The sequence below is a fragment of the Lepidochelys olivacea genome, assembly GCF_965140295.1.
Source record: "Lepidochelys olivacea isolate rLepOli2 genome assembly, chromosome: 7".
In the NCBI taxonomy this organism is placed as follows: Eukaryota; Metazoa; Chordata; order Testudines; family Cheloniidae; genus Lepidochelys; species Lepidochelys olivacea.
This window is the reverse complement of record NC_140417.1, coordinates 95,442,001-95,456,607: the sequence shown is the minus strand read 5'-3', so window position 1 is coordinate 95,456,607 and position 14,607 is coordinate 95,442,001. Positions and strand designations below refer to the sequence as shown.

Sequence of the window (14,607 nt, the reverse complement as noted above, 5' to 3'; positions counted from 1 at the left end):
CCACAAGTACCCCTTTTCTTTTTACAAAACCAAGAACAAACTATACGATGCCACTATCCTCACACACAGTGCGAGTTACAGGCTGGCACCAAAGAAAAGCAACAGGTTAGAATTTCTGTGCAAATCACACAGGACAGGAGCCATTTCTGCTGTTAAACATAAGTGACTACATGAGTCTAGTGACACTACAGCCTGATTCTCGATGGCCCCTTTACCCCTTCTGGCAGTATAATAGGACCATAAAGTGGTTCTGCATTTAATTAATTTACAACCCCTTTAAGTCCTCTTTACACCATCTAAGTCATGTACAAGGGCTTTGATTTCCAGTATAGCACTGATACAGTAAGCCCACATGCAAAAGAAATTGGTTCATAAGAACATATAATCTAAAGAGGCATCCCAGAGAATGGTATACTAGACCACTATAATGATGTTTCTCAAGGGTTATGAAGCCGAGAAATAGACAAGACTGTTCAGCAGGTTCAACATCAGCCCTTTCCTGAGAGATACTGCATGCCCTCCATTCTCATTGATTTCCACTCTACCAGATGTGATACAAGTGATGCCAGCAAGACTGGGCTCGGAGCAGTCCTACCAAGGAGGAAGATCGTGTGGCATGCTCCTTATCTCCCCCAATAGAATGGGATTTGCACCAATTGAGGCAACATGAATTCCAACTGCATTTTCATGTGAAAAATCCAATCAGCATGTTCAAAGAAGAGAAAATATCCAAGTGGAAATCAAGCATAAATTGTTGGAGAGTTTTCAGGAAGTTACAGTTGTCAGCACTAAAAGACCTTCAGTTCATGATAATGAGATTGCCACCACCACCTAGATGTGCACCTACAAAAAGAGTTATATCTTGGCAGATTCTTATCCAAAGCAGCCATAGCTAGACAAAAACTACAAAAGAAAATAGATACAGCATCAACCAAGCCCACAAAGCACAAAGAGTGCAAAGAGCCCTTTAGCAAACATTATAGGGCAAAGGCTAACAACTATTAAGACCTGGTTGTTTTGCCCCGGAAAATACTGGAACTATGGAGGTGAGCTTAGTGTACAGGCTATCATCATTGTGAGCATAGTGGCAGCATGAGACTTCCAGCATATAACATCCTTGGTATTTCTATACATTATAGGATAGATGACAATTTCCTACCTCAAACAGTGTTGCAGCCAACACAGGGGAATTCTTTATTAGGCCTTCTCTGAACAGATAAAGAGGAACTGATCAAAGAACGAAAAATTAATGATAGTTTAGGTACAAGTGATCATGATTTGATCCCATTTATAATGAGCAAGCAGAATGAAATGCAGAACAGTAATATATATATACTTGGTGCTTTTATAGGGCCAATTTCACAAAGCTGAAAATAATTATGAGCCAAATCAATTGAGAGGAAGAATTTAATCAGAAAAATGTTCATGATAATTGAGAAATTATTTAAGAACACCTTACTAGATGCCCAAAAAAACCAAAATCCCATAAATGAGGATGAAGGCAATGCTGGTTAAAAAAACTGACCTCGTTTAGAGGAGAAGAGAAGGCAGCTATAAAAAAAAGTAAAAAATAATATATAACAAATGGAAGAAAGGGAAAATTAATAGTAATGAATTTAAATCAAAAAGAAAAGGAGTACTTGTGGCACTTTAGAGACTAACCAATTTATTTGAGCATAAGCTTTCGTGAGCTACAGCTCACTTCATTGGATGCATACTGTGGAAAGTGTAGAAGATCTTTTTATATACACACAAAGCATGAAAAAATACCTCCTCCCACCCCACTCTCCTGCTGGTAATAGCTTATCTAAAGTGATCACTCTCCTTACAATGTGTATGATAATCAAGGTGGGCCATTTCCAGCACAAATCCAGGGTTTAACAAGCACGTCGGGGGAGGGGGGTAGGAAAAAAACAAGGGGAAATAGGTTACCTTGCATAATGACTTAGCCATTCCCAGTCTCTATTCAAGCCTAAGTTAATTGTATCAAATTTGCAAATGAATTCCAATTCAACAGTTTCTCGCTGGAGTCTGGATTTGAAGTTTTTTTGTTGTAATATCACAACTTTCATGTCTGTAATCGCGTGGCCAGAGAGACTGAAGTGTTCTCCGACTGGTTTATGAATGTTATAATTCTTGACATCTGATTTGCGTCCATTTATTCTTTTACGTAGAGACTGTCCAGTTTGACCAATGTACATGGCAGAGGGGCATTGCTGGCACATGATGGCATATATCACATTGGTGGATGTGCAGGTGAACGAGCCTCTGATATTATGGCTGATGTTATTAGGCCCTGTGATGGTGTCCCCTGAATAAATATGTGGGCACAGTTGGCAACGGGCTTTGTTGCAAGGATAGGTTCCTGGGTTAGTGGTTCTGTTGTGTGGTATGTGGTTGCTGGTGAGTATTTGCTTCAGGTTGGGGGGCTGTCTGTAGGCAAGGACCGGCCTGTCTCCCAAGATTTGTGAGAGTGTTGGGTCATCCTTCAGGATAGGTTGTAGATCCTTAATAATGCGTTGGAGGGGTTTTAGTTGGGGGCTGAAGGTGACGGCTAGTGGCGTTCTGTTATTTTCTTTGTTAGCCCTGTCCTGTAGTAGGAGACTTCTAGGAACTCTTCTGGCTCTATCAATCTGTTTCTTCACTTCCGCAGGTGGGCACTGTAGTTGAAAGAATGCTTGATAGAGATCTTGTAGGTGTTTGTCTCTGTCTGCGGGGTTGGAGCAAATGCGGTTGTATCGCAGAGCCTGGCTGTAGATGATGGATCGTGTGGTGTGGTCAGGGTGCAAGCTGGAGGCATGTAGGTAGGAATAGCGGTCAGTAGGTTTCCGGTATAGGGTGGTGTTTATGTGACCATCGTTTATTAGCACTGTAGTGTCCAGGAAGTGGATCTCTTGTGTGGACTGGACCAGGCTGAGGTTGATGGTGGGATGGAAATTGTTGAAATCATGGTGGAATTCCTCAAGGGCTTCTGTTCCATGGGTCCAGATGATGAAGATGTCATCAATATAGCGCAAGTAAAGTAGGGGCATTAGGGGACGAGAGCTGAGGAAGCGTTGTTCTAAGTCAGCCATAAAAATGTTGGCATACTATGGGGCCATGCGGGTACCCATAGCAGTACCACTGATCTGAAGGTATACATTGTCCCCAAATGTAAAATAGTTATGGGTAAGGACAAAGTCACAAAGTTCAGCCACTAGGTTAGCCGTGACATTATCGGGGATAGTGTTCTTGACGGCTTGTAGTCCATCTTTGTGTGGAATATTGGTGTAGAGGGTTTCTACATCCATAGTGGGTTTGTGTGGGGGAGTGGGGGGGGAGAAAACCTGGATTTGTTCTGGAAATGGCCCAACTTGATTATCATACACATTGTAAGGAGAGTGATCACTTTAGATAAGCTATTACCAGCAGGAGAGTGGGGTGGGAGGAGGTATTTTTTCATGCTTTGTGTGTATATAAAAAGATCTTCTACACTTTCCACAGTATGCATCCGATGAAGTGAGCTGTAGCTCACGGAAGCTTATGCTCAAATAAATTGGTTAGTCTCTAAGGTGCCACAAGTACTCCTTTTCTTTTTGCGAATACAGACTAACACGGCTGTTACTCTGAAACCTGAATTTAAATCAGAAGTTAGGAAGTATAGAAAATCAATAAGGGAAACAAAGGGACACAGGGAGAATTAAAGACGATAAGAAGGAGGTTCTTAAACATAAAGAACACTGACAATGGTATTGGTCCGTTACTTGATGTAAATAGTAGAATTATCAATAATAATGAAAAAAGGCAGAGTTGTTCAATAAATATTTCTGTCCTGTATTTGGGGAAAACAGCAGATGATGCAATTTCATCATATGGCGATAACACACTTTCCAGTTCACTAATGTTCTCTAGAGGATGGTAAACAGAAGATATAGAGTTAGACATTTTAAAATCAGCAGGTCCAGAGAACTTGCGTCCAAGAGTTTTAAAAGAGGTGGCTGAGGAGCTCTTTGGACCAGTAATGTTGATTTTCGATAAGTCTTGAAACACTGGGGAAGTTCCAGAAGATTGGAAGAACACTAATGTTCTGCCAATTTTTTAAAAGGGTAAACAGTATGACCTGAATAATTATAGGCCTGTCCACCTGAATAATTATAGGCCTGTCCACCTGAAATCAATTCCAGGCAAGATAATGGAGTGTCTGATACAGGACTTGATTAATAAAGAATTAAAGGAGGGTAATGTAATTAATGCAAATCAAATGGGTTTATGGAAAATAGATCCTATCTAACTTGATTTTTTATGAGATTACAAGTTTGGTAAATAATAGTGTAGATGTAATATACTTAGACCTCTGTACGGTGTTTGGCTTGGTAATGCATGACATTTTGATTAAAAAGCTAGAACAACATAAAATTAACATGGTACACATTAAATGGATTAAGAGCTGGCTCACTGCTAGATCTCAAAATGTGACTGTAAACAGGGAATCATCATCATCATCAAGTGAGTGTGTTTCCAGTAGAGACTCATAATCATTGTACACTACTTAACATTTTTATCAAAGACCTTGAAGAAAAACATATAATCATCACTGATGAAGTCTGCAAGTTACGCAAAATTGGGAGAATGGTAAACAATGAAGAGGACAGGTCACTGAATCAGAGTGATTTAGATCACTTGGTAAATGGGTGCAAGCAAACTCTATGTGTTGTAATATGGCTAAACTTAAGTGTATAAATCTAGGAACAAAGAATGTAGGCCATACTTACAGGATTCTACCCTTGAAAGCAGTGATTCTAAAAGGAATCTGGGGGTCATGGTGGATAATCTGACCATGAGCTCCCAATGCAACGCTGTGGCCAAAAGGGCTAATGGGATCCTGGGATACATAAACGGGAATCTCAGGTAGAAGGAGAGAGGTTATTTTACCTCTTTATTTGGCACTGGTGCGACTGCTGCTGGAATACTGAGTCTAGCTCTGGTGCCCACAATTCAAGAAGGATGTTGATAAATTGGAGAGGCTTTAGCAAAGAGCCAAGAAAATGATTAATGGATTAGAAAATATCCCTTATGGTGATAGACTCAAAAAGCTCAATTTAATTTAAAATAGAGAAGATTAAGAGGTGAATTGATTACAGTCTGTAAGTATCTACATGGGGAATAAATATTTAATAATGGGCTCTTCAATCTAACAGAGAAAGGTATAACATGATCCAATGGATTGAAGTTGTAGCCGGACAAATTCAGACTGGAAATAAGGCATAAATTTGTAACATTGAGAGTAATTAACCATTGGACCAATTTACCAACTGTCATGATGGATTCTCCATCACTGACAATTTTTAAATCAAGACTGAATGTTTTTGTAAAAGATCTGCTCTAGGAATTATTTTGGGGAAGTTGTATGGCCTGTTCTACTCAGGAGATCAGACTAGATGATCCCTTCTGGGGTTGGAATCTATGAATCATATATATAGGCAAACCAATCATTGCATCCAAGGCTACGCAAAGAGTCACTCTCACAGACATACCAAAGCAACACTAAGATAGACCAGCCTGGGTCTTGCATTGGAGTAACCCTGTTTATGCATGATAAAGAAGCAAGAGGTTTTGTTTGTTTGTTGTTTACCTAGAAATATCAGGAATATCAAGTTGAGCCTTCCCTGGTTTTGTTGGAGAAGCTTTTGGGAGGGTGAAGGGCATCCTCAGAATATTAATTAAGATCTCTCCCACCTCCATAGACGGGATGGGGAGGCCGGATCTTTAATACAAATGATAAGCTCTTTGGGGCAGAGATGGTCTCTCTTTGTTCTGTGTTTGTACAGCACCTAGTGCAATGGAGTCCCCATGCATGATTAGAGCTCCGACCTATGCGCCTTGGTAATCCAAATAATAAAAATAATTTAAAAGCCAATAGGCTAGTCTACAGAAGTAGTACTGATGTAATTAAAGGTGTGATGTTGCATCAATTCAATTAATCCAGCGCAACTTTGTGTATGACCACTACAGGTATATCTACCTGCGGAGACCATAGTGACCCAGCTCTGTCAGCATAGCCCTATAGTGTAGACACAGCCTACACTGATGGAAGGAATTTTTCTGTCAGTGTAGGAAAACTGCCTCAACATAGCTGCATCTGCACCAGGGCTTTTGTCAGCATAGCTATGTCAATCAAGGGGGTGGTTTTTTCACAGCCCTTACCTATGTAGCTATGCCAATGTAATTTTTCAGTGTAGCCCAAGCCTGAAACAGGCTAACTCTGGTTTACAGAGGTTTATCCTGCTCCATCTGGTTTAAGAGTTCTAAATCAGGGTTTCCTCAGTTTAATTAAATCAGTGCAACATCCCACCTCTAGTTAAATAGTCGCAACTTCTCCCACGCCAGATCACCTCTTCCCCCCAACACTCGTTAGGTATTGAAATGGTGTTTTAAATAGTTTGACTCAGGTCTGCATCTGAAACTAAGGTCCACCTAAGTGAAAATGGGACACCACACAGGGCTAGCCCAAGTCTCCCCTCCCCCTTCCCCCATCCTATGCAGGGCTGGCATTGCTGCTTGCCCAAGCCCCCCCTTGCACAGAGCTGGTAGCGCTGAGCATCTCCCCTCCCAGCTCCCTGGGTATGGCTGGCCTCAGCCCCTTGCCCAAGCCCACATAAGGCTGGCCCAAGCCGCTTGTCCCAGCCTCCTCGCCCCACCCCTCGATCCCCACTCCACACAGGGCTGGCCCAAGAAGGCTGGTATTGCCACTTACCCCCTTGAATGTTCCCCTGCACCCTGGGGGGGGGGGGAGCGGCATGCCTCACTTTTTTAGCAAAACTGGGCATTTGTCCTGTTTGGTTTTGCCAGCTGATCATCAGTTGGCAAGAGAAAACAGGACAAAATGCCCAGTTTTGCCCAAAAACTGAGATGTCCAGGTAGGGTGACCAGATAGCAAGTGTGAAAAAAATTGGGAGAGGGGGTGAGGGGTAATAGGCACCTATATAAGAAAAAGCCCCAAATATCGGGACTGTCCCTCTAAAATCAGGACATCTGGTCACCCTACATCCAGAATAGGGCTTAAAAATGGGACTGTCCTGGCCAAAACGGGACATATGGCCACCCACCCCCTGAGAGACGTAGTTAAACTGACCTAACCCCTGATGTAGACGCTGCTAGGTTAATAGAAGAAGTCTTCCATTGACCTAGCTACCACCTGTCAAGGGGGTGGATTTACTACAGTAATGGAACAATCCCTATGTTGCTGTAGCAAGTGTGTCTGCTGCAGCACCCCAGCCGTGCCACTGTAGAGCTTGTAATGTAGACATACCTTTGGGAAAGGTTTCAGAGTAGCAGCCATGTTAGTCTGTATCCGTAAAAAGAACAGGAGGACTCCTGGCACCTTAGAGACCAACAAATTTATTAGAGCATAAGCTTTCGTGAAGTACAGCTGTAGCTCAGGAAAGCTTATGCTCTAATAAATTTATTGGTCTCTAAGGTGCCACAAGTCCTCCTTTGGGAAAGGGAATTTCAGGGAAACTGTTTAATTTCCAGTCGCTTGCCTCTAGTCCTCAGTCACCTGAGAGTCTTCCAGGGTAGACAACACTTTCCTTCCCATTATACCCCATAGTAAGATCCTCCCCACTCCTCTGAGCTTTTAACAGCCACGTTGCTGCAATCAGTCCTCACAGGGCAGCCCCAACTCTGAATTCCATTGTTCCTCTGTGGTGGTTTTGGAATGGAGTGGAGTTGTGAAACACCCATTTAACACTTAGCAGCTGCAGGCTGCTCGGGAAACATCACCACCTTAACCTGAAAGGGGAGGGGGGGGGGACAGTTGCAGACATATCTCTCTGGCTGTTTGGAGTAGAGTCCAAAGGAAGCTACAATGATGCCAAACCGAAGCAGCAGCAAATGCATAATTTGTCAGGACACTGAGCAGGATCGTCCCTTCCGATAGCTCGCCTGCACTTTTCTGCGACCAGGAAGTGGCCAGCATGGGGCAGAGAGCAGGCGTCTGTGGTGTAAGTGTTATATTTTCCAGTCATGCCATCTGATTAAAACACCAGCTGCATGTAAGACACAAAGAGGAAGTAATAGAGAGAGACTTGAGACACATTCAATTTCAGGGGAATTTGCACGCCCTATAGGTGTCGGTCATCACATTTGCATAACATTCAGGAGTCAAAGCAAGTCGCCTGGCTGGCTGTGTGTGTCACATGATGAACTAGAAACATGAAACTCAAATATGTGCTCAGGCAAGTTTTCAGGTCTCGTAATAAATTAGTATTCTCCTTCCCACAACGTAGAAACCAGGCAGAGATAACCCGTGGGATTCTATCTCAGGTCAACTGCTCGGTATAGCGCTCCTTCTTACGAACATAAAAACCAGCACGTGTTCTCGTTAAATGATCACTAATTTACCTGGTACTATCAACACGGAACATGGACAAGATCAGTAAGATCACTGAGCCAGCTGGTCAGAAGCTAAGGTACGATTTTTTTTCCTTTTACATTTCGTTTGTTATGACTCACTCTGTTCCTTTAGTGCTGTGCCCGGTCAGAAGACAGACTGGGTTTGGAAATGAGAAATGCACACTGTTCTAGACTCTGTTAATACAGGACTATGCAATTCCAACAGTACCTGTTGGGTCGAATGCACCTGCCATCACTGAGGCTTAAAATGCTGACAACTAAAAAGGAGTACAACCGATAAAGTGAAGTGTATGAAGGGAAGTTTAGATATAAAACAACAGCATTTTCTTCCTCGGTAAAATTAAAATCTATTTCAGCATTCTGCAGGCACAAGAAGTTAAGCAGAATATTGAGTATAAACGAGGGTCATTATCTGTATACATCGCTGCAAAAAGAGTCAATAAAATAAACACAAAACAATCATGTGAATCACACTCAGAGACAACTCAACTGCTTTCACAGCAGACACTGTCCGTGCTACTTTTATTCCCTGTGAAAAAGCAAACTGCTATATTTTTGTTTTAAAGGTTTTGTTTAAAAAAATCATTAATTCACCATGAGCCTTAAACACATTAGTAATATTTGATCAGGAGTTTGTTTATGCACAATAGATTTTGTATTAAGAGGACTCTCCTGTTTAACTTCTTTGGTATCTCCAAATCTTCAAAAGGGACAGTGTTGTGTAGATAAACAGGAAGCATAAAACATTCTGAAAATAGCACACTTTTAAGTACAGGGTGTTGGGGAAGAAGTAGAACTAGACTATTACAAGGTAGTATTTTTAGGGTGACTGGATAGCTCAGGATTTGTACACTGGAAATGGCATCTAGAGACAGGCGGGAAATAGTTTTCCCATCCCATGAACATTTTTGAAATTTCAAAACATTTTCCTGTTCTGCATCAGGACAGAACCAAAACCTTTTGAATTTTTTTCATTTAAAATGGGGAAGAGAGAATAAGAGACCCCCAGAATAGCCAATAGCCTGATGGTTGCTAGGGCACTCATCTTTTACTCATGTGGGGGAGTCAGGTTCAAGTCTCTGACATCCCAGGTGAGTGCACTAGCCCCAAGTTAGAGTTAGCCTCTCTCTGACCCTATGAATATTTAGGTATTGAAACAAAGTGGAACAGTTCCAAGAAGAGGCATTAAGCAAGACTCACCCACCAATAGCCTGGTGGTTAGGAGTCTCACCTCGGAGATAGGAGACCCAGGTTTAAGTCCCTGCTCTGAATTAGGCAGTGCCCTAACCAGGTATTAGCTATCCTGGGGATGTCTGTCTCTCTTTCTTGAGAAGCTTTTGTTGAAACTCAGACGTTTCTATGAAAACTTTTGGTTTTGACTAACTGGTATTTTCAGACAAAAAACATGATGTTGAAGAATTTCTTAATGAACTACAATGGAGTCTTAAGCTTTTAAACCAGCTGTTTGATTACAGCCCAATTTGCTAACTCCTGCTCCCCATTCTGTTGGTGGAAGAGCTGGTGAGCCTAACAGAAGAGGACACAGGCTATATCATCACTGCCAAAAAAGGAATGTTTTTACATGGAGATAGCCAGGTTAAGATAGCTATCACAATGTAAAATCCTGGTGGAGACAAGGCATAAGAGTTTTTACTCCCGAGCAGTTAGACAAGGCCATCTCCAGGTGGGGGGATAGCATTGACCTCAACTAGTTATGCTGAGCTAAAAATTAGCTGTGCCGTGTCGCCACAAGGATTTCACTGCAAATTAGCTATCTCAATGTAAAAACCAATTTTTTGCAGTAAAGACATAATCATAGAGGTTCCCACACACACCATTACATAAGATTAAAGTAGAATTTCCTTCAAACACTAGAAGGAGGTGCCAGCTGCCATGCTAACCTGGGCACGATGGCAAGTTAATTATTTATGTATCTATTGAAAGCCCATTATGTCAGGAAGAGATGTCATTTCCTCCCTACTGTAGCTTCAGCCAGGCTGGCTCAGCTTCTGTTTCTCTCTCTTCAGCATGTCTTGTTTTAATGATGTCCTAGCATAGATAGTGGAAGGAGACTCGGCTCCCTTCTGATACCTCACAGTATTAAGGCTCCTTCTTCTCCCCTCCGCCTCCTTATGGCCCGTACATGTCTGACCAAAACCCTAACTCAAGGAACTTAAGCATATATCCAGGGCCGTCCTTACCCATACGCAAAGTACGCAAAATTTCCTGGTGCCTTACGCAGCTGCGTGCTGCTCCAGCCCCGCCTCTTCCCCATGGCCCCCACCACTGCTCCGCCCCAGCACCGCCTCTTCCTACCCCTGCTCCGCCCCAACCCAGTCCAGCCCCCACTCCACCCCTTCCCCAAAGCCTCCGCCCGGTCCCTGCCTCTTCCCAGCCCTGCTCCGCCCCAGCCTCACCCCACTCCACCCCTTCCCCTGAGGACAGCAGCAGGGGTTGGGCACCCTGTACTCATCGGGTAGCAGTAAGTGCAGCAACCTGGCCCCAGCACACTCCATGCCGCCAGTGAGTGCTGCGGGGCGGTTCCCCCCGCCCCCCAAGCCCCAAGGCTGGGAGCCAGGGGAGCAGAGCACAGTGGGCTGGGGCCGGGTCACTCCACTTCCCGCCGCCCCGTGAGTGCGGGGTCGGGCCCACCCTGCACTCACCGGGCAGCAGGAAGTGGAGTGACCCGGCTCCAACCCACTCCGCGCCACTGGCTCATGCTGGGGTGCCATTTCCCCCCCGTCCCCCTAGCCTGCTCCTGCCCCTTCCCCCCACCCCCCTGTCTCCACGGAGGCCTGGGGCCACACACACTCTCCGCAGGGTGGCTGCGTAGGGCACCAAAATGGCTAGGGATGGCCCTGCATATATCTACCGTTAAGCATGTGAGTAGTCCCATTCTAAATGCCCATGCTTAAAGTACCTTGTTGGATATGGGTCCAGATATTTGACCATATGGTTTTAATAAAACTTCAGGCTTTGCTAATTTTTAAGCAATGGTTGCTATAACTGCATTGCCGGCTTAGAAAGAGAAACCTGCCCAGATTTAAGAGGGATGCCACAAGCACAACAAAGGATGAACATAATGGAGCTGCAGCCATTGCCTCACCCAAGAGTAGTCAATTATTTTTTGTCAGGGTCCAAATTTCTTGGTCAAGGTCCAGACTTCAGAGAAAGTCTGTGGTGTGATTATTTTTCACACCACAGTAACAATAATGATAATAATAAGTAAATAAAAAGATTTTGTGATCCATACAAAAGCATCTGGCAGTCCAGATTTATCCTGCAGTTCACCTATTGACTACCTCTGGCCTAGGGTGACCAGATAGCAAATGAGAAAAATCGGGAGGGGGTCAGGGTTAATAAGTGCCTAAATAAGAAAAAGCCCCAAATATCAGGACTATCCCTATACAATCAGAACATCTGGTCATCCTATTCTGGCCTCACCCTTTGACATAATCATCCATTTACCTATTTTGTCACCAGCTCATACTACCTGGTATTATCCCTGGTGTGTTGGCAATACAGTTGATTATATAGTAGGATCTCTCCTTGTTTCTCCTTTGGAAAAAATATTTTCCCCAGCATTTGCACTGAATGTTACACTGGGGAGATATTTGCATTTGAAGTCTAAGCTTTCTTCATGTGCCAATGATTGCAGAGACAAAAAAATCCTACAGAAACAAAAAGAAAAGGAGTACTTGTGGCACCTTAGAGACTAACCAATTTATTTGAGCATAAGCTTTCGTGAGCTACAGCATCCAATGAAGTGAGCTGTAGCTCATGAAAGCTTATGCTCAAATAAATTGGTTAGTCTCTAAGGTGCCACAAGTACTCCTTTTCTTTTTGCGAATACAGACTGACACGGCTATTACTCTGAAACCTGTCATTATACAGAAACAAAGTTCCACTTGTGTAATTATAGTCCATTTTCTAAGGCAGTTTTCTTAAGAGTTAATTCAATAGCTGCAAGAATCCAAGTGCCTTTAGTGCTGTACCAGCATTTGTTTGTGCCTAAAGCTTCAAGCTTACGAATGCAAGTCTGAAAGGTTTGATTTTGTGAACTGGGTTTGATAAATATCAACATGAGGTTATCAGCTTCTCGCCAGTGGTGTATTTTTTATTATATCTGATGTATCTCTTTGTTGAAATCATTTCATCAGCATCTCTGGGCCTGTATTTTTAGTTCACTCATCTCCTTCACTTATCTGGGTAAGGGGGAACTAAGGGAGAGTCACCACGTCTCTTCACCCGGCATGTTGTAGAATTGGACATGGTGCTTGCAACTGTGAGAGTCATTCACTTTGTCGTCCGTTTCATATCATTTGGGTCTGAATGCAGACACTTCGTAGAATTCTACCTTTATTATTTTTATAACGTGTATTGTGGATGCATGGGATTATACTTTGATAAACTGTCTGTATTTATTGTCATTGTCTGAGTTGCCAGGAAATCTTGGACTCCAGAGAGACTGAGAGTTTTTGTCAGGAGAGGAATGAATTATGTAGCATAGACAAAGGATCCGATATTTTTTACAGCAGCATTTCCCAAAGCGTGGGGCACCAAAGACCAGCGGGAGGGACATGGAACAGTATCCGTGCAAGTGTCCACATGCTGCCCAGTTAATATGGTGGGTAGTGCATCCGGACTCAGCTTTCAAAAGTTAAGGGATTGCTGCTGCATAATCAAATTGGTCCATAAGCAGATATACTGGTAAACATGGGGAACAGTCAGCAAAGCTTAAGTGCAGTTAGCAACTCAAAGACGTAGCACCAAACTTTCAGAACCCCAGCAATAGCTTTCTGGTTCAAGTTCTTTAGCCAGACTTTAGAGTGGTAGCCGTGTTAGTCTGTATCAGCAAAAATAACGAGGAGTCCTTGTGGCACCTTAGATGGTTCTAACCCAGGGAAGCTTACGCCCAAATACATTTGTTAGTCTCTAAGGTGCCACAAGGACTCCTCGTTATTTTTAGCCAGACTGATCCTGCAACTTCTGCTCCTACAAACTATTTCCAACTGCGGTGTGACTGTGTGCTAACTCGGCAAATATATTACAAGCACAAAACTTTAAAATGGCACCTTGACATTTAGGACCGGTTTAAATGTAACAATTAGGTTGACCTGGTTATGTCATTCAGGATTGTGAAAATTTTGCACCCTGTGCAATGTAGTTAGGTCGACCTTACCCCCACTGTAGATGCAGAGCTGGCTACTGCCTCTCAGAGAGGTAAGCTCTGCATCTGCAAGGACTCCTCGTTATTTTTAGCCAGACTGTGATCCTGCAACTTCTGTTCCTACAAACGATTTCCAACTGTGGTGTGACTGTGCGCTAACTCGGCAAATATATTACGAGCACAACCTTCCATCAGTATAGGAGACATCTAAACTACAGCAGCACTGCTGCAGTGCCATAATTATGCCATTCTAGTGTAGATATACTCTAAGTGCCATGAGATCTTCATCTTTCCCCACCTTTTTTGTTCCTCCAAATGCCTTGCAATGTAACTTAAAATCACCACCTCCAACCACTGCTCCCAGGTATTATTTGAAAGCACCATGAAAAGTATTTCACTTTGTTCTGGGGTTGGTTTTACAGTTGCTTTGCAATACAAAAGATAACCTTATTGGATTTAGCATTCCCACTTAAACATACTGGATGACATTCTGACCTTATTGAAGTCAGTGGGAGGTCACCTAAGAGCCTGAGTGTCTGCTGTTAATGGCCCATCAAGTTTTAAAGTATTTGTGGTCCTCACCAGTTTTTTACTGACCTAGAAGCCTTGGAAGTGGCTTAGATTAGAGTATTTCAGGAAACTATTAGTTTTACAGTTTTCCCTCTTCTGCTTCACTAAGTTATTCCTCTTGAACGTGCAGAGCAGAAAATGAACTCATTTGGGAATGAAGTGACATTTTATTGTAAATCAGCACCAACTATGTTATCCTCTACAGGATACTTTATTACAGGGAGCAGTTTTCTTTTTGAGAAAAAATCAGTTGGGAATATTAGGATATGTCTACACTACAGTTTATGTCGGCATAATTTATGTTGCTCAGGGGTATGAATAAACCACACCGCTGACCAACATAAGTTACACCAACATAAGCACCAGTGTGCACAGCGCTATGCCAGTGGGACAGCTTCTCCCACCTCTCGCAGGGGCTGGAGTAGTTAAGTCAATGGGAGAGCTCCCTCCCTTCAGCTTAGGGTGGCTACATT

General features: G+C 43.1%; 2 protein-coding genes across 8 annotated transcripts in view; one reads left to right on the top strand and one right to left on the bottom strand.

Moving 5' to 3' along the window:
* The window catches only part of BLNK (B cell linker), a 135,007-nt gene that overhangs the window by 57,185 nt on the left and 63,215 nt on the right, over nt 1-14,607 (top strand). The window contains exon 1 of one of the 7 annotated variants that reach the window (XM_084635616.1): nt 7,808-7,982. The exons of 3 other annotated variants lie outside the window; for them this stretch is intronic. Coding sequence is in view for 2 of the 4 variants with exons in the window: in XM_084635614.1 (XP_084491740.1) it covers nt 8,404-8,450 (47 nt within the window). In the remaining 2 variants the exon portion in view is untranslated. Of the gene's footprint in view, nt 1-7,807; nt 7,983-8,061; nt 8,451-14,607 lie in introns of those variants that run through there. 3 more of the 7 variants (XM_084635617.1, XM_084635614.1, XM_084635615.1) reach the window with 3 other exon arrangements.
* The window catches only part of DNTT (DNA nucleotidylexotransferase), a 478,907-nt gene that overhangs the window by 401,883 nt on the left and 62,417 nt on the right, over nt 1-14,607 (bottom strand). The window lies entirely within an intron of this gene.